This window comes from Anabrus simplex, chromosome 1 (assembly GCF_040414725.1).
Source record: "Anabrus simplex isolate iqAnaSimp1 chromosome 1, ASM4041472v1, whole genome shotgun sequence".
NCBI classification, from domain to species: Eukaryota; Metazoa; Arthropoda; class Insecta; order Orthoptera; family Tettigoniidae; genus Anabrus; species Anabrus simplex.
Genome location: NC_090265.1, coordinates 857,245,726 through 857,272,001, shown reverse-complemented (window position 1 = coordinate 857,272,001; position 26,276 = coordinate 857,245,726). Strand labels below are relative to the sequence as shown.

Sequence of the window (26,276 nt, the reverse complement as noted above, 5' to 3'; positions counted from 1 at the left end):
TGATATGCTCAGCTTGTGAAAAACTAGAGAAATGAACTAAAGATATTTAATGAATCTATATCTTTCAGAAATGATAGGTCACAGAACTATAATACTATAATGCTAGTCATATTTTTATGTTACTACTGAAGTCTGACTTGTTACTTTTGAAAATTACGCATGTTCCTATTATTCAGTAAAAGGAATTTTCCACTCACCATAAGCAATATGCAACTTGTACCACACCCACTGAACGTTACTATAAACAAAATGTTGCATTGACTCATTCCTTATCTTTGTCTTCAAGAGACAAAAAATTCTCATGTGCATAATCTACATCACTTTCTACACTATCGCAATGACTACCAAAAGTGCTTAGACTGTCTTCTTCCTCTCCATACAGGGAACTTGTAATTTCAAAACCCAACAAGCCATGCCAAGGCCCTGCCTTTTCTTCACAGTAGCTGTACTTCCCTCAACAAAAATCACTTTCCTCTTTTGACTACATGAAAACCCACATCCTGTTTCCAGTCATTTGACTGGGTCAGGAATGGAATTAATGAAGCCCCCATCTAGTGGTGAGGATAAGAATTGTGCCGGCTGCCGAGGCCAGTCACATTCCTCTGGGGCAACGATTACTGATGAAGTTTGTTGTTTAAGCAGCCTAACAGCTAAGTCATCGGCCCAAAAACAATTAATGACTAACAGATGAAATTATATTGGAGAGTGGACTTTATATAGACAGATTAATCTGCTTCAGGAAGTTTATTATTGTATTGGTGTATAAACAACATCAACTTGTTTGTGTTCATCCTTTTGTGTTGACCCAGTTCACTGTTTAATTGTCTTGTGTGAAGTTCATGTTCATTCTCATCAGTGTAGAATCCAAGCAGAGGCACATACAACATTGTGTTTAGAAGCAATCATGTTTTTGGGAAACAGAATTATCGAACATTTAAACCAGAACATTCAACATGACATTGGTGTTACTCCATTACCTGAGTGGCAGCTGCAACTGTGGATCGGTGGTAGAGTGTCTGCCCCGATCCCAAGACAGCGAGTTCAAACCCGGATGAGGTAGTCGGATTTTTGAAGGGCGGAAACAAGTACATCTGACACTTCACGTCATACAATGTCGGCACGTAAAATATCTCTGGTGACACATTTGTGTTTATCCCAACAAAATTAATTAAAACTCAGCCACAGACACCCAAGAGAGATTCGGTTTATTCTGCCATCCAGTTGACTTAAGAGTAAACTGAAATGTCTAAACTGATGAGCAGACAGCTAGATGGTATCAAATTAAAAGGTCTGCACATGGTAGCTGAGGCCATGCTGCTGCTGCTACCACCTGGATGGCAGGGCTGGTCTAAAAGATAACTCACTTGGAACTGCACTAACACCCAAATTTTTAATGTCACAGATCAAGATCTTTTAATAGAGACACTGGATAAGTAATAGATTACTATACTTACACTGAGACCAGCATCCATTAGATCAACAGAATCCACATACGAACTTCCAGACTCACTTGACTGCCGACTACGCAACACCTTGAATGTTCTTCGCAAACTGAAGTGAAATGCTGGTGAAGATGGATCATACAACGCTGCTAGTCGCTGAAATAAAAAATTCAAGTAACAGGTCACTAAAAAAGTAGAGGGAGGAAAATACCTCAACCGATGAAAGTCAACACAGGTAAAAAATTCAACAAGATCAAATACAACGCAAAGAAGCTCAATCAAAATTGGTATATACTTTGGTTAGGGGTTTAAATGAAAAAAAGTTGTCATATGATTGTTTCTTTTTACATTTAACTTGTTGACCTGGATAGAAAGAGTTATATTTAGGGGGAAGAATATAATTAAATGACATATGTTGTATGGGAATCACCTCGTGCTGCAATGTGTTGAGCGAAGCTGCATGAAGCATGACTGAGGAGTGGAGTGGATGAGATTTTAACGAAGCCTTGAGGAGGTGCGGGGAGGGAAAGAGGAGAGATGAAGGCAGGGAAGGCGAAAGGAAGGGGATCAAGGCAAGGCTGAGGGATGCGGGAATACAGACAATTGCATAAGTACAGTACTGTGTGAATAGAACAAAAATCAAACCTTGACTATTTGATTTTGTGTTTCTGAAAATTTGAATGTACAAGTCATATAAAATATTCAGTTTTTCAGAAATGTTATTCAGATTGTTATTTGGATTACAATATTGGTACAAATGTATCAAGCAGTTTTCTCCTCCTCAAGGCTTTGTTAAAACCTCATCCATTCCACCCATCAGTCATGCTTCATATCCAGCTTCGCTCAACACATTATAGCACAAGGTGATTCCCATACAAGATATGTCATTTAATTATATTCTTCCCCCTAACATAACTCTTTCTATCTTAGCTGTCATTTATCCAGGTCAGCTGTACTGCACTGAACTACAAAATCCAACCACCTTTTAGTTACTACTATATATTTAGACCTCCATGCGTAACAATCATCGTCTTTCAAGATTCTTAAAACAGAAGAGAGTTCCTAACATCATGCATCGCATTCATTTACACTGAATATGTGAATATCTTGAGAAGACAGCTTAACTTCGGCTCAGTTGAACTTTGAATAGAAAGCAGCATATTTAAGGAGCCAGCCTTAATTGAACTTCTATGCATCATCCTTAACCAGCATTTTAAGAATCTCTTATCAAAAGCAACATTTTAACCCATTGCCTTGCAATGACGGAAATTTCCGTCATTGTCCGCAGGTTGCCATAAATGCAATGACGGAAATTTCCGTCCACCCTCTTTATTGCTTTGTTGAGGTTTCCAAGGATACATATCGATATTTCTTTGCAATCCCAACAAGTCTACGAGATGTTGGTAATCGTATTTCAGCTATCTTTGCCCTTCAGCTACGTATTTCGCCGCCAAAGAGTCTAAATACGATCGAGTAAATTGCCGCGTAAATCTTTAGTGAAGGTAAAGTCAACGTCATGGCCGAGTCGGATGAAGCTCGAATATTACGTTTTTTTGGAGGAAAGCGATGTCAGTGACGGTTTTTTCGATGAAAGTGATACTGAATTACCTGCAAGTGACGTTAGCATTAGTAATTCCGAAGAATTAGATGGCATTATTGAAGAAAATGAAGACGGGAACGCAGGTGGGCGTGTTCATAACCTAGAAAACTGAACGTGTACACAAACAGACAATGTGCCAAATAATATGTGGTGTAATCTTCTTGCTACAACAGAGTTCAGTTTTCCAAGCCCCATAGTTTTTCTTCTGCTGAAAGAAGGTATTGATCCGGTTTGTCAATCTTGTATTTATTATTATTATTATTATTATTATTATTATTATTATTATTATTATTTCCTTATGCCCAACTAATGAGCGCAATGAAACTTATTTAGCTGATGTTGTTGACTTTTCCTTCTCCCAAAATCTTTTCATCTTCTCACTGTGGCTTTTCTTGCGAGGTCTGCTATGACTGCAGAGGAAAAAATCGCAAGGGAAAGAACAGGGGTGAATCCCGCTATGAATGTGATAAGTGTAAGATGGCACTGCATGTATATAAGTGTTTTAAGATCTACCACACTGTGTTGAACTATTGTTAGAATGTGAACTGTGTTTCAATGTGTTAAATTGCTGTAGCAAAAGTGATCTCTTTTAAGTCAGATTAAATTGCAATCAATGTATATTTATTTTCAAGAAAAATTGCAGTTCAATGGGTTAATGTAGTGCAGTGCACCAACATTTTACGAATCTCTATCAAATAGCATATTTTTAATGTAGAAAAGCACATATCTTGAACCTTACCTTAATTCATACATTGTATTTAGATATAATTTTTATGTCATTGACATTGCACTGTGTCTTAAATTGCCTGAACTTTCAACAGAATTTTATTTTATGTAACCAGTCTTAACTTCAATTCTATGAGTTGTGCATACAGTTTCTTAAGACCTTTGTGTCTATACATTGCTTATTTTCTTCAATATATTTGTGTGATTTGCTTTAAGGCTGATGATGACCTACAGTTAGGTCGAAACTAGTCCCTGAACGTAAATGTAATGTGAAACATTGTACAATTTGTATTGAAAAGTTGGACCTTAATAGTAAAATATTTAAATATTGTTCGTCTTCAACAGACCCACCAATAGCTATATATAGATAACCTACATTTCAATGAAGGGAAATGAGGAGTGAAGTAGTTTTCCCTTACTGAGCAATCTGCCAAGCCCACAGAAGTGCACACACCAACTGACCCAGACCCTATGTGCAAAACTTTGGCACCATTCATCATAGGAACTGACTGCATAAGGAATCACATACCTCCATACATACATATATACATGGTGCTGCTTGTTGTTTAAAGTGGCCTAACATCTAGGTCATCAGCCCCTCATGGCACAAAATTAAACGAAATGTACTGGCAATTTAAAAGTCCAAAATTCATCCAGTGACCAGAATTCAAAACGTGATGATACAGAATGAATGGTTGAATATGAATTTAAAATAATTGGCAGTCAGAATACTGAAAGTTAAAAAGAATTCCAAAATAGATCCACTGACTAAATTCCAAAAGACAGTGATAGAACAATGATTATGAACTTAAAACAATCGGTGGATCCGACCCGCAATGCCCCATCTTCCCAGAAACTATCCTGAAACAATAGTATTACTGACCAAGGGACTGCTTCCAAAGCACAATCCTGAATCGATGATACTTGTTGTCTAAAGGGCTCCAAAAACCAGGTCAATGGTCTCTCATTATGGTACTTGTCACTATTAAAGTAGAACCATGATCTTTCTCATGTTGCGGTACTAACCAAAAGCAGCGTAGACTCACGGTGTTCTACACATTATGGTTCTACACAGTATGGTACTACTCACAAGTAGTGTATGTCGCATAGGTAACGCAAACCTATGGTGTTTCTCACATAATGGCGCCACTAATAGACAACGCAAACCCATGGTGTTCCTCACATAGGTGTACTAATCACGGGCACCGGCATTACCGTGGTGTTCCTCACATAGTGGGTACTAATCACAGGCAATGCCGACCCATGGTGTCGCTCATATAGTGGTACTAATCACAGTTTCTTTCTCTAATACTGCGTTGGATTGTGTCCTTCCATCTCAACCGTGGTCATCCGCAGCCTCTCCTCTCTTACATTTGCATTTCTATTACCTTTTTTTGCATTCTTTCACCACTCATTCGCTTTATGTGCTCAAACCATCTTAATCGGCTCTTCTCTGTTCTATCATTCATTTTTTCCACTCCAAATTCTTCCCGTATTTTCTCATTCCTTATTTTGTCTCTCCTACTCTTCTTTATCATACTCCTCAAGAACTTCACTTCGGATGCCTGTATCGACTCACATCTTTCTTTGTCACTGTAAAATTTTTTTTTTTTTAACTTTCTTTACGTCGCATCGACACAGATAGGTCTTATGGCGACGAAGGGAGAGGAGAGGGCTAGGAATGGTAAGGAAGTGTCGTGGCCTTAATTAAGGTGGGAAACCACGGAAAACCATCTTCAGGGCTGCCGATAGTAGGATTTGAACCCACTATCTGCCGATGCAAACTCACAGCCACGTACCCCTAACCGCATGGCCAATTCGCCTGGTGTTATAAACCTCGGACATGATAAATGTTAAAAAATATTACCGTATATAAGGAATATAAGGAATCCCTGAATATTTTCTTCAAAATTTGGCAGTGGAAAATTAGAGTGCAGGTATTTATTGTGACAAGGTTGGTGCAGTGCTCCTGACGTACAGAAATATGGAAGCTGGTATTTTCCGCCCACTTTGTTGGCAAATTATTCCTGTCAAAATTGAGAAGCGTGCCGCATCATTTCACCTGTGTGGCACTAGCTTCAGTAATATCACGAGTTAAGGATGGCTGGTGTGATTTCTTGTTATAAGTCATTAATGGCTTAAGAAATGCTCCACATTATTGGAGAGGCAGAGGAAATTGGTAACTGCAATGCTTGAAGAAAGTATGATGTGGTGATTGGAGGAAAAATAAAGCTTGTCCTAAACAGACAAACAGTAAACGCCAGGCATTTCACAGACAAAAGTGTCACAGGTGTAGAATGTATTGGAAGTGGAAAGTGTTTATTGAAGACTTTATTTGTAAACCTTCCGTAGTACTTACTGTATGATCTTAAGTGTGGTGATATGTTTTATTTGTATTCCATGTAACGACCTAACCTGTACAGTGTAATATTTAGGTAACATATGGGATTTGTAAATAGTAGATTTCAGTTCTATATTTACTGGAAGTATCCAGAAAGTTGTTACATGAATTTTTGAACAGGGTGTGTTGCCTTTTGTTGGTTATGTATTCTAGAAAGTATTTTCTGACTGTTCTGGAAATGGAAGATTCGCACATTCGAGAAAATTATTTAAAGTTCGCGACTGAAGTAGGAGTTGTGATTGGTGAATCTGGGTGGCGATAGGCGGGCCCCTGCTTTCTGATTGGCTACTCCAAGGCCAGAGTTCTCCTTTTAAAGAGAACAAGGCAGCATTCGTGGTCTGTCTGTGGTCTGTGAGCTGTCTGTCTGGTTGTCCGAAGTTTTGACATCGTCTCGCTACCGGGATGGGCCACTTTGGGGTAAGCACTCTTGATTTCTGTTCCAGCTTGAATTTCCTGTAATGTTCTCTTGCTTTTCATATAGGAGTCTGTCCTAACCTCACCTAGAATCGCCACTTAGTTATTTATGATGCCTTAGCTTTTCAGCTGGGCTTGCCTGTTTGTTTTCGAGGCATTCCCCGTTCCTTGTTTTGCTAAATATGTAAATTGTAGTTTATATATTTACCTTGGGGTGTTGCCTCTGGTAGTTCCGTGTCACTTGATGTACGCCAGAGTTTTTGAAAAGTACGTTTAACTTCACTGTAAATTGTAATAGCGTATTACGTTTCTTCTTACCTACTAAATTGCATTGTACGACTGGATTTGTAACTAGATGTATAGTTTGTTTGAATCTTTGAACTTATAGGAAGCTATTGTCAAAGAACGTGTATTAATAACTGGTGTGTCTCAGCAGAACATGCAAGTTGTATTTTACTATCGTTATGTGTCGGTACCTTCCGCATGGCGGATTTGGTTCGGAATTCATTTGTAAAGTCCTTTGGTAAATAATATTTTGAAAATTAAGGATCACGGTTGATTATTTCCGAAACTGCAACCTAAGCCATCTCTATGCCCTTGGGAGGTTCCCAGCTCCTTCCCACCTTCCTGGTTTATTGTCATGTAGTTGGCCCTACTGATATTTACTAATGTTGTTTTCGGCGGAGCTCCGCGTAGTTTCAGCCGATGTTTCACTAAGTGTGTAGTGGTTTTTGGTACTGTGTAATTGCACTTACTTTCCTCCCTTTACTCTGTTTAGTGTTTTGTTTAGTGTAACCACTGTAGTAACGGTTACAAAAAGTATCCAGAAATCAAAAACAGGATAAGTGAATATGTGACTGGAAATATACAGAATGGACATGTTGTCACAACTGAAATCTATAGGTTGAAAGCTATAGTAAAACCCAGAGAATTAAAAATTCCAGCTTGTAAGACTAGCCATGGATGGGTCACACGTTTTTGAACAAAATCATCCAGCCTCTGCTGCAGTTAATTTACTTCTTTTCGTAGGAAAATTAGCATTGTGTGACATCTTCCAGCCAATTGTAAAGAAAATATAATGAATGTGCACAAATTTGTTATCAGTTTACGCCACAGAAATTTGTATTTTTCTTACAAATTAAGTGCTAAAGCAGACTAGATGGGTTCGAACCCCACTGTTGGCAGTCCTGAAGATGGTTTTCTGTGCTTTTCCATTTTCACACCAAGCAAATGCTGGAGCTGTACCTTAATTAAGGCAACGGTTGCTTCCTTCCCATTCCTAGGCCTTTCAAATCCCATCGTTGCATTACAACCTACCTGTGTCGGTGCGACATAAAGCAAAATTATTATTATCATCTGTTCTTATCTAGTCTTTTGCTGAATGAACTAGGTACTCAAGATATTTTTTGTCAAAGTAGAATGTAGTTTCATAGGAGCATTGAATACAGGTTGCCAAAATTTTGACAACATTGCAATATTCATTGTCAAGTGACTGAAATCCTCCAACTGACTGAATAGAAACATGGACACAAATTACCGGTGTACAAAAGAATGGTGTGATCTCATATGAGTCGTATGTACCCTGCTTTACGTCGCACCGACACAGATAGGTCTTATGGCGACGATGGGACAGGGAAGGGCTAGGAGTGGGAAGGACGCGGCCGTGGCCTTAATTAAGGTACAGCCCCAGCATTTGCCTGGTGTGAAAATGGGAAACCACGGAAAACCATTTTCAGGGCTGCCGACAGTGGGGTTCGAACCTACTATCTCCCGAATACTGGATACTGGCCGCACTTAAGCGACTGCAGCTATCAAGCTCGATAGCACAATACTTCTATTTTTAAGAACAAACATATTTACTAAAAATCAGTACAATTAGGAAAATTATTTCACAATATTAAAGATTGTGTTTCTCGAAAATTAGCTCAATATTCCACTTTCCTTTCTTTCATCATATAGGTACCAAGTACACCAAAACCGGGCGAGTTGGCCCTGCGGTATGGGCCGCGCAGCTGTGAGCTTGCATCTGGGAGATAGTGAGTTCGAACCCCACTGCTGGCCGTCCTGAAAATGGTTTTCCGTGGTTTCCCATCTTCACACCAGGCAAATGCTGGGGCTGTACCTTAATTAAGGCCATAGCAGCTAACTTTTCACTCCTAGGCCTTTAATGTCCCATCATCGCCGTAAGACCTACCTGTGTCGGTGCGACATAAAGCAAAAAAAAATACACCAAAGATGATTTAAACTTACCTGCAATGCAAACTGCTCAAGGTATGGAAGATGAAGGTCTACAAAGTGCAGATGTATTCGGGCTTGCTGGGGTTTGGCAAGTAGAGATTGTTGTAATGATGGGTCAGTAACACACAACCATAGCCCAGCTGAAAAAATAAAATAATGAAGAAGTCTTTAGATCAGAAGATGAAAAGCATATAAAGCTCACTTTCAAATGTACTCAACAGCAGCAAAGAAGAAAAGATAAAAATATAAACATTCTTGATATTTGGAATCAATAACATTGCTTCAAGGAAATATATTTATAGTGATTTTACATTGAAGTCCCATTCAAGTGAAGGACCAAGTTCAGTGTAATGTTTTCCTCGTATTTTTAATATTTTTCTTGCATCAATTCCCCATACAAGAGGTCGACACAAGGTAAACATTTATCTGCATAATGTTATCAAACAGTATTAGAGACCAAGTAACACTGTACTAGATGATGTGATTGAAATGACTAAAATCGGACATCCAAATACGTTCTTTTATCATCCAAGAAAATGAAATGTGATCACTCTTTCAGAGCTTTCTCACATAAATTTATGAAATTGAGTAAATAACTTATTTACCCTTTACAGCCATGAGAGGATTGAAATGTTCTCATCTATTATTATCCATGAACATTGGTTGCATTGAAATAAAGGTGGTCATAAATCAAATGTTCACAAGTAGTTCTTTTACAATGGTGGTAGAAAACTCTACTACAGCTGGTTGCAAGCCCAGCTGAGAAAGGAGTAGGGGGGCGGAGTAACAACTCATTAAAAAACCAGGATTCATCTGGCTCCGGATGATACTACCCTGGAAAGGTCCGTCTGGAATACAGACGAAAAAGACTAACAACTTCAATGCTGAACGAAGAGTATAATCTCAAACGGCAGAGTAGGTGGAATAGTTTTCCCTGATGGTGGAGCTAAAATCCTGACACATATGCTGGAATGAAGCAACCCTAAGGTTTACAATTTTAGTGGTATTTTGAGTCAGCCTTGATTGGCTTTCCAAATAACTCTCAGTAACTCGCATGATGGAAACATTTCTTTTGGAAACTACTCCAGGTGGTATCCTGAAAAAGAAGTCCACCACTGCCATGAGCAGTGCACTTGGGCCATCAGACTCTGCATGCATAGAGGAGTCAGAGACTTAAGGAAATTCTTTGACATCACACGTAACTAATCTAAATACAGTATATAAAAATTAAAGCCTGAACAAAAACTTTTTTTTTTGGCCTACTAAACAAATCTGCTTTTAAAAACAGGAGAATTCAAACAGCTCACAGATGTAATGGATCAACAAAAAAATCCTAATCCAACCACTTCAGCAAACTAGATTCACGGGCGATATCATGATGGAATCAAACAACTACAGAATTTTGAAAGGCAAGGTTGGTGCAGCAGTCATGAAAAACATGCCACACCTAGGCAAAGCATTTGCAATGAACAAGACCATTCTTAATTGAGTTACAGATTTCCAGTCCTCAAATGGATGACCCTAGCTACTAACATCAAATGCATAAACACTGCACACATCCCAATCAATTATGATAATCGGGACAACTCGCAAGAGATTGACGGCTTGTGGGAAGAGCTAGAGAAGGTAACATCAAAAATTCCCTATAATCACTTCAAAATATAGTGCTGTTAGCTGGCTTCAAAACTCAGGCACGACAGGAAAAAGGATTTTAGAAAATAGTGGGAGAATACCCAGCTCATGGAAGAACCTACAGAAATGACGACGACTTATAATTCTATAGGAACTTTCATTTGAAGTTGATATCCACTCATTTCAAGAAGTTACCAAGGAAACAAATGACTTGGGCATCACCAAACAAACAATACCAGATTGATCATGTTACAACCTTCCACAGAAGACAAAAGGAAATTAATGTTAAAGTCAAGAAAGGAGGCAACATAGGAACAGACCATTATCCCAACACCATCAAAGTAAAGTTCTTTCCCAGCAGCAGTAAGAATTGCTATAACAATTGGATACCAAGATTCGACATTCAAAAGTCAAACTGAATAGTAACAGATACCACGTTCAGTAGAAGTCTGTTATAGCAAGAATTCATAACTGCAAAAACTTTACTCGCTATAGCGGATAGTCATTACATCAGATTTTTTCATAAAATCAGGAAAAATCCCCACTCTTTAAAATCAGTATGCAACGGCAATCTGTTTGCTCAAAACTTGTGTTTTTGCATATTTCCATACTACAGCTTACTCATAAGTTATTTTTCTCATTCCGAGACAATGCCTACGTTCAATTTCATTCTGAAAAATAGGAGTAGCATCACCCCAGTGGCTTCTGTGGTAAACACTTCTGTTTTACTATTCAGGAGGGTCACCTAACGTAACTTAACATCATGTGTATCATGAAAACGTATTTCAAGCACCAGAAGATTAATGATAACCTTTTTGCTATAAATTACTTGGGAATAGCCTTTCCGAAATTTAACCAGACACGAGAAAATACAGTGAAACCTCATAGTCCCAATTAACTTCTTCTTCTTCTTCCTGATACGTTTCTGCTTATGAAGGTTGTTCACAGAGCCTCTTACAATCTTCTCTTTTTTCCCACATTCTATCGTTCATCACTTTCTGCCACTGTAGCCTCTCCAATTTATGTCATCCTCCACCTGATCCCTCCATCTTGTTCGTGGTCTTTCAATTGGTCTTCTTCTAGATTCTGTCCATTCCAGAGCTCTTCTTGGTAATCTTTCTTGTCCCATTCTTTTGACGTGGCCAAACCATTTCAGCCTATTTCTCTCCATAGTTTCTTTTAGAGGGTTGATCTGTAGCATGTTTTGGATTATTTCATTTCTTATCTTGTCCCTCCTTGTTTTACCCAAGATCCCTTGCAGAAAGCGCATCTCTGTCGCTTGTAAATGCACACCTCTGTTGCTTGTAATCTACTCACATCTGTTTTTGGTCCAACATTCTGATCCATACGTCAATATTGGCAAATAATGTGATTTATATATAATGATTTTTGCTTTGGTAGGTACTTTCCAATTTCTAATTATGTCTGATACACAGTAATAACATTTTGAGCAATTTCCTATCCTCTCCGAAATTCTTCTTTGATGTTTCCTATCCCAGATAGCTTACTTCCTAGGTATTTAAAAGCATCTACTTCTGTAAGAGTTTTTCCATTACACCTAATATCCTTCACTTTTTGTTTTCCTTACTGATTTCCATTACCTCACTTTTCAGTAAACTTATTTCCATGGCTGTTTCTTCAATTGCCCTCTGCCAGGTATTTAGTTGTTCTTCTAATTTTTCTTAATTTTCTTCCCATATCATCACATCATCTGCATATGTTACAACTTCCATATCATTTGCTGTTGACCCTTTGCGAACTTTCCTCATAATGTTGTCCATCACTATATTAAAGAGCACTGATGAAAGTACACTTCCTTGTCGAACTCCTCTGTCTGTTCTAAACCATTCTGATTTTTTGCCATCCATTATAACACAGTACAGATATTTGTTATACATGTTTCTAATTCTGAATTGCATTTCTCTTGACAATTCCATTCTATTCAGCCCTTGCAATATTTCTTCTACCTGTGTCATAGCCTTTTGTATATCTATGAATGCAACTGCTATGTCTTCCCCAAATTCCCATTTCTTTTCTACTATTTGTCTAGCTGTAAATATGGCATCAATAGTTGATATTCCAGGTCTAAATCCTTGTTGACCGGGCGAGTTGGCCGTGCGCGTAGAGGCGCGCGGCTGTGAGCTTGCATCCGGGAGATAGTAGGTTCGAATCCCACTATCGGCAGCCCTGAAGATGGTTTTCCGTGGTTTCCCATTTTCACACCAGGCAAATGCTGGGGCTGTACCTTAATTAAGGCCACGGCCGCTTCCTTCCAACTCCTAGGCCTTTCCCATCCCATCGTCGCCATAAGACCTATCTGTGTCGGTGCGACGTAAAGCCCCTAGCAAAAAAAAAAAAAAAATCCTTGTTGTTCTTCTCTTAATTGTGAATCTATCTTGTTCTTGATTTTCTGTATCTTTTCATAAATCTTCATGCAATGACACAGTAATGCTATTCCTCTGTAGTTCTCACAAACTGCCTTATTACCTTCTTTTAAAAATAGGTACAATAATTGCCCTTGTCCACTCATCAGGAATCTCTCCGTCAGTCCATACTATCTTCATTATTCTATACAGTCACTGGATTCCAATAGGTCCTGCAGCTTTAATCATTTCCACTGTGATGTCATCTATTCCAGGAACTTTGCCATTTTCATTTCTAATACAGCTTTCTCTACCTGGCATTCATGGATCTTCTCTTCCTATTTCATCTGATAGTTTATTCGTACCTTCCACTGTAATGGTGATATTTATTTTATCTTCATCTATTTTCTTGGGTTCATTTGTTCCATTCTGTCCTTCATATAGATTTTGCAAGTATTCTTTCCATAGTTTCAAAACTTCTTTTATTCCCACACAGATTTTCCATCTTTGTTGATGACTTCTGATGTATTTTCTTTTTGCTTCCTTCTGTTACTTAATATGTGGCATAATATTTTCTTGTCATTGTTATAATTTTCTTCTATCTCTTTTGTAAACTTTTCCCAGGACATCTTTTTAGCCAATGCTATCATTTTCCTTGCTGCTTTCCTTAGTCATTTCAATCTGAGTTCTGATTCACGTCGTATTAAATCCATTTAAAAATACCTTGTTTATTGCGTCACAAATTTTCATTATTACCACTCAGTACAATCACATTTTCCCCAGCCCTTAAATAGTTCTTTGTCATCCCTTGTGAAACTAATGTGATTTCCAACACAGATCACAGTCCTCGCCACAGGAGGCAGGTCGGGTAAACTTAAGCGGAAACGGGAAATGGCCTTGAATTCTGGAACTGTAGAGTAAATTATAGCTTCGGGAAGCAGGCCATTCATTTGTCATGGAAAGTTTTCATTCCGTCTAAGCACTCAAGATTCAGTATCAAATCATTTTAACTGTGTGAATCTAAATCTGGTTACGTGTGGAATTTCTTGGTGTATATAGGAAAAGACACCCAGTCTGATGACTCTGAAAAATGAACCATATGGTTTGAAAGTTGTTTTGCAACTCATGACACCACTTCTAAACAAAGAATAACGCGTAACAATGGATAACTGGTTCTTGAGCCCAGATTTGTACAACAAGCTGTGTGATAAGGAGACAGATACAATGGGTACGTTGCGTAAAAATCGACAAGGCGTTCCTTCGGAAATAAAAAACAGCACACTCAAGAAGGGAGAAAAAGTGGCAGTTTACAATGGGAAACTCATGATAATGAAGTGGAAGGATAGAAAGGATGTGTGCCTCATAAGCACTATGCCTGCTGATACCACGGTGTCATGTAGGGAGAGAGGGAAAGAAACCACGAAACCAAAGTTAGCTATTAACTACAACTGTCAGATGGGCGGAGTTGACCTGAGTGATGCGTTTCTCGTGAGCTATCGAAGTACTCCTAAAAACCTGAAGAAGTACTACCAGAAGCACTTGCGCCATATGCTGGACATATGCTGCTTAAATGCCTACTTGTTGTACAAGAAGTCAGGAGGTCAGGATACCCGATTAGAATTCCAGATGAGACTTATTGAGAACATCATAATGAAGTACAGTAGAACCTCGTTTATCCAAAATAAAGGGGGCGGAGCCACTTCGGTTGACGCATTTTTTTGGATGACACATGGTAAATATTTTCGGAAGTTAAATTTCAAAATAAAAACGCATAAACTCTGTTAAGAAAAGGCACATACTATATATTAACATCACATTGTTTACATGATGTCGCTCACTGTATAAAATCAGTGATTTTCTTCTGAATTTTCTTGGTGCAGCGCTGTCGTGCAGCTACGTTGTGCCACTATTTAATCAACAATACATTAGCTGATGTAGATTGACTGCTTTGTTCAACAAAGCACAAAGCAATCTGAAATAATGAAACAATTTATTTTGCAATGGGGTAAGAAAAGCATTGGAACTACAATATAGAACTGCAAGGCCAGTGGAACGACCTTGGGTGAAAGAAAATTATGAATGGAGAAGGGTCACTGGACTTCCCTGGTTTCCTAACAGAACCTGCAGTATAGTACGAGCAGTAAACAAGATGAAACACCCGCAACTTAAGTACCGTTAGCCACAGTCTAAATAATAATAATAATAATAATAATAATAATAATAATAATAATAATAATAATAATAATAATAATAATAATGCAGTAATAGTAATAATTTCTGCTTATTCAAGAAAAAATGCATCATGGAATGTACTAGGTGGTAAGAAACTGGTTTTTTTTTTTTTAATGCTACACTTGCATTCTGGTAGAGGTCATGATACAAAATAGTGTTTGCCTAGTAGCTTTCAGCACATATAGGAAGAGAATTACTAATACAGATGGCTAAGAACAAGAGGGTAAGAGCAAAATATTAAAATACAATTTTGCCAGAGCATTTTGGTTAAGCCGGGTTTTTTGGTTAAGCGAAGTTTGGTTAAGCGGGGTTCTACTGTAACAATAAACATGAAAGACCGCAGCCAGGCAGACCTTCGAAGACTCCTCCACCAACAAGAATCAATGCCCCTCACTATCCATCATACATTGTTGCAACAGCACGCAAGGAAAACCCTACTCGGCGGTGTGTTTTGTGTTACCGAATGGGACAGAGAAGAGAATCTAGATATGAGTGTGAAGATTGCAAAGTAGCCCTGTGCGCTGCAACCTGCTTCCAGCGCTACCACACAGTTGTGGACTTCTGAGGACTACTTTTACAGAAGTGGAAGCAATGCTTCAACATTAATGAATAGGAATAAAGTATTGTAAAGTAGAGATTAAGTGTTGTGATCATAATACCTAAGACAATTTCTTTTATCCTGTAAGTAAATATGTTATTTGAAGAGGAGTTAGTAATGTAATGCCCTGACTGAACTTTACTACGAAGGCTTCCTTGGAACTGTAATCATTTTTGGTAAGTTGATAATGAGTGCGTATTTTTAAAATCTGATAAAATACTTGACTACACAAGAGTATGTTACTGTAGGTTTCCTGTTGCTTTCCTCAGCGAGTCAGATGCCTTGCCATTTGTACTATGATAATTTTTGACAGCTTGATACATATTCTGTACTTTTTGAACCTGATAAAAATACTATACTACACAAGAGTATCTCACTATATGTTACTTCCCAGTACCTTATGGAAAATGTGCCACTGTGTTAGTAGCTACTCAAAAGAAATGTACTGCTTGAAATTATAAACTGTTTGCTTCCATACCTGCCAGTATATACTTACAATCCAAACCAGGAGCTTGTTTAGAAACAATTGCTTCTACAACTTTAGGATCACTGTGGGAGCGCAAGATCTTAGTAAGGATGTCCAGAACCTCTTGATGTAATCCACGGTATGTAGCAAGGAACTGTAATACTTCCCAAAGCCCAGTCTGTCCAGCAACATTTACAGCAAGCACCTCATCATAAAAGAGATTTTCCTTCAAAAATTTCCTGCCAGAAGAAATAAACAACATGAAACACCACAATAACAAAGACAACTAAGAAACAGAAATCTGCATGTAACACCAAGATTTGATCAGTATCTCACAGTATAAAATGAAAGACATTGAAAAAGAAAATGCTTAACAGCCAGCTAGAACCAAGGAAAAATAAAGTAAATCACTGTATGTAAATGAAACAGATGTAAACGGAAAAAAAAGGCAACTCTTCAGATTTTGCACAGAAAGTGATTTACTTTATTAAAATTGATGACTAACTTGTGTTTGGTGTTGTTATCTTTATGACTGTCATCTAAGTCACTACTAGTGTCATATCCAGAGCAATTTTTATTAGGAGAAATGAGAGTTTACAGCAAATTATTCACAGAGAGAAAAATTCTTGCTAAATTCACCCCTGTCTGTATCAAAATTTAACATTGTTTAAAGACAATTCATTTTAATTTCCTTTCATTCGAATGCTACAGTTAATATTGCACTGCATTTCTGCACCATCCCACATGCTATCAAAAGTGTGTACTGTCACCTCTGGCATGAATCACAGCTTTGAGCCTTTCAGACATACTCCTGAAGAGTGCCACAATGTTCTCTTGAAAGACTTCCTGCAACTCCTGCAGAGTCAAGAGACATGCACTTTTCTTCCCAATATGTCCCATAAATACTCAAGTGGGATGAGATCCAAACTGTGTGCAGGCCAATGAATCAGTTGGATCCCTACTTCGTCAAGGTCCTGAAGGACACGGCTTACAACATGAAGACGCACACTGTCCTGCATTGGCAGGAAATCTCCACCGATGAATGGTGCAAACGGAAGAAAAATTCCTTTTAGGATTTCTTCAATGTAGCGATGGGCCATAAATGACCCTCCTTCCACAAAGATGAGCTCTGTTCGGAAAGCTAAGGAGATGAATGCCCAAACCATTACACAACTGCCATTGAAAGCTATCCGTGAAGAAAAGTTGCAGGAAGAATACCTTTCTCCACATCTCTTCCTGAACTTCTCTCATCCCTCTGGGGATCTGAGGCTAAACAGAGATTCATTCGTAAAGAGAACTGTTCCCCATTGTTCATAAACCCACTCCTGATGATTTCTTGCAAAACGTAAGCACCTATGTCGATGTTGATGCAGCAGATCTGAGTCTGTAGCAGGTCTTCAGAGGTAGAGTTCAGCATTACATAACCTCCTACTTGCTGTCCACTCACTGACATTCATACCTCGCAGCTGTTCAATCTGACTTCTGGCTTGAACTTCAGCACTGTGCTGGTCACGTAGAATTTAAACGTACAGGAACTGGTTATCCCTTGAAGAAGTTGTCCTTCTCCGACCAGATCCTAACCTGCGAGAGTATGAACCCAGTTCCTGATACCTCTGCATGGTATGTGAAATTGTTGATGGAGAACACTGTAACAAGTCAGCCACATAGCACAAGATGCTATTGTCCTAGCATTCTCTGAGCTCAACGGTATCTCTCCCTTAAATACTATTTAACACTGAGTAGAAGGTCAGAGAATTCCCTCTCCAGACCTACCAATCTTTGGAATGAGAAATCAGTAATCAGGGTAATCGCAGAATAAAGAGAAATATTGATACAGGCGCCTCAAATTTTCACTTTTAAAATATACCTAACCTAAATAAATGTTCCTGTTCAAAAACCTGTTCAGTTATTCTGGTGTACATATTGTGTGGTAGCATGCCTCGCCTCATGTAACTGCTTCAGTTATTCTAGCGTACATATTGTGTGGTAGCATGCCTCGCCTGTTGTAACTGCTTCTCAGTGAATCTTTTCTTGAAACATACAGCACTATCTGATGCCTTCTTTAGTTTCTCAGTGGGGAACAATGACAAAGTATCTGTACTTATTGAGGACCTAAATTCAGTTTCTCTTTCAGCATTTGTGTGTGGCACTGATAAAACAGCTATTATAATCTTACTGAAAGTGTTATGCTTCATTTGACCACCTTCATTCTTTAAATTTGCAACTTTATTCCAAGCAACATCAAAACTAGTACAAATGAATATGTCATCATATAAAATGTCACTCTGGTAAGATGCAAATACTGATTCAAGTTTATCATGTTCTGAATCTGCTATAATTTTGCAAAATATGCTGATCATATATTCTATAGATGAAAATGAAACACATTGTCTCAAATTTAAAATGGCAGTCACCACATGTTTCAAAAATTAATCACCAAGAGGAAATTATGTCACAATGTTATCACAAGCTGCAATGTAAAACTCTCCCAAACAGGAATGAAACTCTTGCTCATTACTACAAAATTTTTCTTCTATGAAATAAACCTTACACTTAGCACCAGTCATCAAAACCTCATATACTTTCTGGTGCTTTTCAGTTTTAAAATTCCACATCAGTACTTGAAGCAACTCCTGCTTGTATAAAAAATGATTTAATACACCTTACCAGCAGTTCTGTTAAAAGACGATTAAATTTACTTCTCAACACACATACAACTGGAGCATCTTGTTGTAAAAACAAATTTTCATTATTAAAAATGGGCAGTATCCTCTAAAGAAAGTAACAGTATAACTTTAACACAGGATCAAAAAAGAAAGATCTCATTGGTTTGTGACCACCCCCCCCCCCCCCTTTTTTTTTTGGTGTCCCCTGTAAAACATTAGGTGTAGGGCCACCCACTGATCCAATGTGTACTGGCATACTTAAAAATCTTGTTAGATTTAGTACCACATATCCCTTGATGTACCTTCAAAGTCTTTTGAAACTTTTTTCTGAATAATAGAAAATTTGAACAAGAAAATGTTCAATACTGACTGGCAAATATGTATAAGCTTTTTGAGCAGCTAAATGGATTTGATGGCATGAACATCTGTGTATTAAACAGAAGACTTTCGTCTCTGATATTTTTTTGATGAAGCCATTATTGCTCCAATCATTGTGTTGGCACTGTCAGAAGAGCTATAAAACCAAGTGAGTTGGGTGTGTGGTCATGGTCGCACAACTGTGAGCTTGCATTTGCGAGATAGTAGGTTCAATTCCCACCATTGGCAGCCTTGAAGATGGTTTCCCACTTTCACACCATGCAAATGCTGGGGCTGTAGCTTAATTAAGGCCAAGGCCACTGCCTTTCCAATCCTAGCACTTTCCCATCATTCTGTTGCCAAAAACCTTTGATGTATTAGTGCAATGTTAAACTTTAAAAAAAAACCTATAAAATTTTTTCAAGGAATTTTTAGAGAAGGAAACTCATTGTTAACAAACAAAAAATACCGGGACCTGTATTATCAACATTCTCTAATAAAGTACACACCTGACTCTGTGCTAGATTATTAAACGAAACAACCAAAAGATAAAACTTAACATCATTGGCATCATTATTAGCATCGGTAGCTAAGGAAAATGGCACGCTTTGCAAATATCGAACTGTCATCCTTTGTGTTACTAGCCATAAAAATTACTAGTGCAGAAGTTTTTGTTTTTCCACAATCACACATGTGCAGTTTTTTAAATCCAGAAACATTGCTTTGAATAAATTCCCTGCATGATCAGAAACTGCAATGGAACATTGTGTTCTACCAGAAATGGTCTAAAAAGCAAATATGCATTTGTAACACACTTTTCCCCACTATTAACAAAGACATTTGTTAATGGTATATTAATTGCCTCTTTCCCCCTCATGTGATTCATGTTTCACAGATTAAATGTGCCTTTCACAATCATCTCTACTACCATGGGCCACATAAAAATCACAACACCACACGGTACAGAACACGTGGTTAAAACTATTTTTCGAAGATATTAAACATGGCCCTTCATCTGTATTATCACGACACTTTTGAAGCACAGTATTTTTATTTCCTGTTGTTGAAAGCATACGCATGCTTCATTTCTGCAGCACAAAAACACTTCATCACCACAAAATAATCAGGATAAGAAACCTGGACAAAGAACCCAGTGAACAAGTACAAGTTAACTGACAAAAGGTCATTTTGGATATGTTGTTTGTACCCAGGCCCATATTAAAAATCCTAGTTTTCTAATTTGGCATGCCTGTGCTCACATCAGGACAACCACTTTTTTCGATTTCAGGGAAGATCTTGCTTTCTCTGCACAACCTAAGCATGTTTCTCAACTGCTCACCTTCAAGCATGATGGACAAATCAAACAGAAAATCTACCCCAAGTGGTAACCAATCCTCTGGTCCTCAGGGGACTGCAAGCAGACCAGCTGATTCTGGGGAGTCTGCACCCCAATGCTCAAAGGAGAAGTTGGAGTCTCCTGAAATACTTGACGCACACAAATTCAGTTCCAAGCACCCAAATGTCTTTGCAACCTTCAATGCCAATTCACTCCTCAAAGTAGGTAAACTCAAACATCTAATGGATGTACTCACAAAACATCAAATATCAATAGCTGCGATTCAAGAAACACGTTACTCAGACATCGTACCGTCTGAAACCCAAGGTTTCATTCAGACTATTAAAAAAGCAAAACAGATTAAAAAATCCTCAAAGGAGCCCCACATCTCGGCACTGGTTTCATCGTAAATCGTATGGTCCTTGGGTCAATCATCAGCTTTATCCCTATCACCAACAGACTATCCACTCTTTCAGTTAAATGTGTTAATAAAGCATACACCTTGGTAAATGATCACGCTCCAATCAATGCTGACAGTAAGTACCATCCAGAAATTGTGGACATTTTCTGGGACATCTCCAAAATTCCAAAGGCTCACACTACAATTCTCTTGGGTGATTTCAGTGCTCAAATTGGCAAAGATTGCAAGTATCGGAACATAGTTGGTAATTACCCAGCTCATCTCATAACGAACCAAAAAGGAGAGGATTTAATTGAACTCTGTGGGAGAAACAAGCTTCTACTGAAATCCACATTCTTTAAACACCTTCCACAGAAGCAGAAGACCTGGACATCTCCAAACCCATTACTCGGAGAACTCCAACTTGACCCTGTAGCCATCTCTGCAGGGCCCTTCAAAGAAATTCAGAATGTCAAAGTCCTTCAAGATGTTAACCTTGACTGTGACCATTACCTCTCCAAAGTAAAGATCAAGTTCATCCCAAGAAACTGACACAAGTGTGATACACTGATATAACTTGAAAACAATATCCTCTCACCCATGGGTAAATAATACAAGTATGGAGCTCAAATTATTATTATTATTATTATTATTATTATTATTATTATTATTATTATTATTATTATTATTATTATTATTATTATAATTTACGTCATATGTACAGGCGATACAATCAGATTATTTGTGAGGTTATGTCATGAAACGTGCTGTAGATATATATAACTTTAGTTAATGTAAGAACCTGTAATTAATAGTACATAATTTATTATTACCTGTATATATGACTACAGTATTGTGTAACACACTGTAACATCCAGAATGGCACTAGCTCAGACGAGAATTATGGAGAATATTCTTTACATTATATCTGGGCGAGAAGGTATTTCTAGAAGCCTGACCAGGCACCTATATAAGGAGGTGGTCTTGATGGTAGAGACGAGTTATTGTTTAGTAAGGACACACGGAAAAACCGACCTCAACGAATCCTTCAATCTGACACCGAGAAACTTAAAGTACTTTAAACTGAATTCTCAGAACAAATCTCCTCTCTTTGACCACCAGTTCTTGAACCATTGGAATATTCTCTTGTTGATACAGCTCTTAAAATCGCACCTCAAACGAGGAAACCCAGACACCCTTGGAGGAATTTACAATGCGATGTAGCCCTCGGTGACAGACAGCAAGCAAGTTTTAAAATGTACAGGTCCCGGTCAATAGTTCGGTGTTTCATATTATGCATAATAGCTTTGCTAGTTGCTTCTTACGACCATGCCCTCCAGAGCTCCAATAAATTGCCGCTCCAGTTGCTCCTCCCACTCGCCCCTACCTCCCCTCTTCAATCCCAACCTACCTTGGACCCTTGATTTGTATCACAACACTGCTTGCTGTGCTTCATTGTGCTTCGCATAGACAGCGACCTTTTAAGGTGAGTCACATAAAAACAATTATGTTATAAGACACAATTTCATATCTTGCCTCATCGGTGAAGTGATAGTTTGTAACGTTCTTGTTATTACAGGTCTGCATTGAACTGGGAACACTGTTCTTGATAACATCTCAAAGTGCTCATTTCCACCTCATTAGGATTGCTCCATTAAAGGGACACTGTAGTTTTGATTGAATTATTCCTAATACGATACTACGTCAAGTTTTAAGAAGTGCGATAAATTAAGCACATAGTGTTTAAGACTATTTTATAATTCGTTGTTCTTTTTTAAATCCACTTTATATCATAGGTGAGCAAACCAGTTTGCATATGTTTTTATCAGTTTATGGCATAAGACTCACAAGTCTTTGACTTGTTGAAAATATGAACTTAGAGACAGTATATTTTTAACACAGTTTCATGTTGTTAAGATGGTTTTAAATTGTGATGAATTTGCCGTTGATAAACTTATATGCTTGTCAATTTTTCTACAAACTTCTATCAGCTGATGATGATGTAGTGGGGGGTCAAAACAAGTACTGACTGAAAAATATATGTTGTAATTACATCTACGCAACAATTTTTATGTATTGAATAAGGTGGACCCAAAATTATAATAAAAGTTGTAATCTTGATTTAATACGGACAAACAATGAAGTTTATTAATTTAACGGAATCATTAGAAACACCAAAAGAAATTTCTACAAGAACGAACAGGCCAACAATGAATCCAATTTTCAGAAGAAGAATTTGAGAAATTTCGACCACACTTTCAAACGGAACCTAGCCACATACAACCCTCTAAACCTTTGTTTCCATGACCCAGCCACCTACCAGGTCGCCTACAATGACAGATAAAACCACCAGATCTTGGCAAAATACTTTGAGTCCCTTCACAACTGTGATCCACTACAATTGATTTTTATCCCTAACTTGAATCGAGTTCAAACCAGCCCTGATTCTTTCCCACCAGACATTTCTGAACTTTGAGAGATCATTACTTTTCTCAAAAGTAATAAAGTTCTGGGGGAAGACTCAGTGATTGCAGAATACTGGAAATTACTGGATGAAATGAAATGTCGTATGGCTTTTAGTGCCGGGATATCCCAGGACGGGTTTGCCTCGCCAGGTGCAGGTCTTTCTATTTGACGCCCGTAGGCGACCTGTGTGTCATGATGAGGATGAAGACAACACATACACCAAGCCCCCGAGACATTGGAATTAACCAATTAAGGTTAAAATCCCCGACCTGGCCGGGAATCGAACCCGGGACCCTCTGAACCGAAGGCCAGTACGCTGACCGTTCAGCCAATGAGTCGGACAATTACTGGATGACAATACACTACAACTCCTCCTACAAACTATCCAACAGATTTGGAAGACTACTGAGATGCTCTCCAAATGAGTCACACCTCTTAATTGTCCCCTTTATAAGAAAAGGTGATAAATCGGATATCAATAATTACAGCGGCATCTTTCTTCCTCCGTTACTTATAAAATCCTCTCCAAAGCCTTACGCACTAGAGCTGTAGAACAACTTGACTCGCAAAAAGGCGAATACCAAGCAGCTTCTGAAAATCCAGATCCAGAATCTAAAAATGACAATCGCCTACCTGAAACTCAGAACCAGACCATTGGTCATCACTTTTGTGGATTTCCAGAAGGCATAAGACTTGATTGACTGCACAACCCTTTTCTAAGTTCTCCAAGAATTTGACTTACATAACAAGACCCAACAGATCATTCAAAATACTCTTACTGGTATGTCTTCCAAAGTGAAATTCAGATCTGAGATTTCTGAAGCCTTTCTAATCCAAACAGGAGTTCAGCAGCGAAATGGACTGTCACCACTACTTTTGAACTGTGCTCTCGAGAAGGTCATCCAGCAAAGCAAACATGTTCTCCAATCTAAAGGAATTCTTGATGGAGTTCAAATAGGCTGAACTCGTAATGGTATCAATACTGACTGCCTTGCTTTAACGGATGATCTTGCTCTCCTTACTTCCTCTCCTGAACTAGCTATTCAACAAATCAGTTACCTGCATGAATGCGCAGTTAAGATTGGCCTCAAAATCTTCTATACCAAAACCCACTTTATTTCTAATATCATACATGTTCCACCACATCTTCTGACTACCCACAGTAGAATCTTGATAGTTCCTTGGTGAATGGGTTGAATCCAACACTTCTGAGAAGTTTGCTGTCTTAACACATGCTGCCAACAAGTTTGAAACAGCCTTCTGTCTCACTCAAAACATATGTAACAAAAAAATCCATGTCTTGAAATGCAAAAATTCGACATTATCAAACTGTAATTGGACCTGACGCATTATATGCAGCTGAATGTTTAACACTTTGATCACATAGCCTGCTCGAAAAACTGGCAATTAAGGAAAGGAGGATTATCAAAAAAATTCTTGGTCCCAACCTCAAAGATGGTGTTTACAGACCTCGGAGCAACTTAGAAATACACACACACAGAAAACATATCAAGTGAAACCTGGAAAAGAAGGATAACTGTTTATGTTCTCTTTAGATTGCCAGCTGAAAGAATCTAAATGTTTGTTATCCTACTTCAGACCTCTCAAAATGATTCCTCGGTTGGTGGAGATCGATAAGGATCTTTTAAAGTATGGAATCTTAGAAACAGACATTCAACTCCGAGTACCACTCAAACACAGACAGGTTCACCAAAAGAAGTCCCAGCTTGACTGAAGTACGTCCAGTCTGATGCATGGAAGAAAGTACACTCTGAAAGGATGAAAACCTGGTAGGGGCACGCAAGAAAACAAACAGTTGAGATCTCGCGGTCCTTAGTGGTCCTAATGAACAACACCACCACCAATACAATAATGCATACCTGCAAAAAAAATGTTTTGTACAAATTTGTAATATCTGGTACAGCCTCCGTGGCTCAGACGGCAGCGCGTCAGCCTCTCACCGCTGGATACCGTGGTTCAAATCCCGGTCACTCCATGTGAGATTTGTGCTGGACAAAGCGGAGGCGGGACAGGTTTTTCTCCGGGTACTCCGGTTTTCCCTGTCATCTTTCATTCCAGCAACACTCTCCATTCTCATTTCATAGCATCTATCATTCATTAATAAATCACTTTGGGAGTGGCGACCCCATCGTACTAATAGCCTATATCTGCTTCATTCATTCCATCCCTGACCCTGTCAATGACTGGAAAACAGGTTGTAGGTTTTCATTTGCAATATCTGAAGAGCAGAGAAAAATAAGGAGTGAACAAATGAAGAAGTTCTGGGAAGACTGACCAGAAAGCATTACGTTTCACGTGGTCCACAGTTGGCCAAATTCGGAAGCAAGAAAAAGAAACCATCACCTTCTATAACAAATGAAAATGTCAAATGTCTTCATTTTATTCGACAATCATCTGATCAATTACTGAAACCACTTCTTCCTCTATGTCATCGTTGTTTATAATAATCTTAGACACATTTAGGCATGATTGTCCACATCAATTCTTACCAGTAATAGAGCAATGTAAATCAGGCTTTCTGCAGCTGCAGACCTTAGCACCTCCTTTCTTACACTGACAAAAATTTGTCTGTTCAACGAATCCGGCGCAGCGTTTCTTTTGTTGTTTTGACAGCAGTTAGTCCTTGCCTGCTTGTTATCCAGCCCCAGTCCAAAGGATTCTTTTCCTTCCCCAACCATGTTTGGATTTGATGATATGTGCAAAATGCATGATACAGGGCTGCATCTTGCGTTGATGGCAGTCTAGAAGGCTGATCTTGCTTTTAGTTGCAGACTTTTCAAAAAGCTGACAGCATAGATCATGAAGAGTTAGAGCATTCATGTCCCTACCATTCAAGACTATGAAAAATTTCTTAGCTGCTTTTCAAATTTGGTCAGGAGTAGCTCCCGACTCTCTGAAAAGTCTGTAACTAAAAGCAA

General features: G+C 38.4%; 1 protein-coding gene across 1 annotated transcript in view; it reads right to left on the bottom strand.

The window, feature by feature from the left end:
- ca (claret) overlaps positions 1 to 26,276 on the bottom strand; it is a 367,006-nt gene that overhangs the window by 195,958 nt on the left and 144,772 nt on the right. The window contains exons 12-14 of the mRNA XM_067136443.2: positions 16,143 to 16,351; positions 8,834 to 8,961; positions 1,455 to 1,598 (exon numbers count right to left, since the gene is read on the bottom strand). Coding sequence (XP_066992544.2) covers positions 1,455 to 1,598; positions 8,834 to 8,961; positions 16,143 to 16,351 — 481 coding nt within the window. The remainder of the gene's footprint in view (positions 1 to 1,454; positions 1,599 to 8,833; positions 8,962 to 16,142; positions 16,352 to 26,276) is intronic.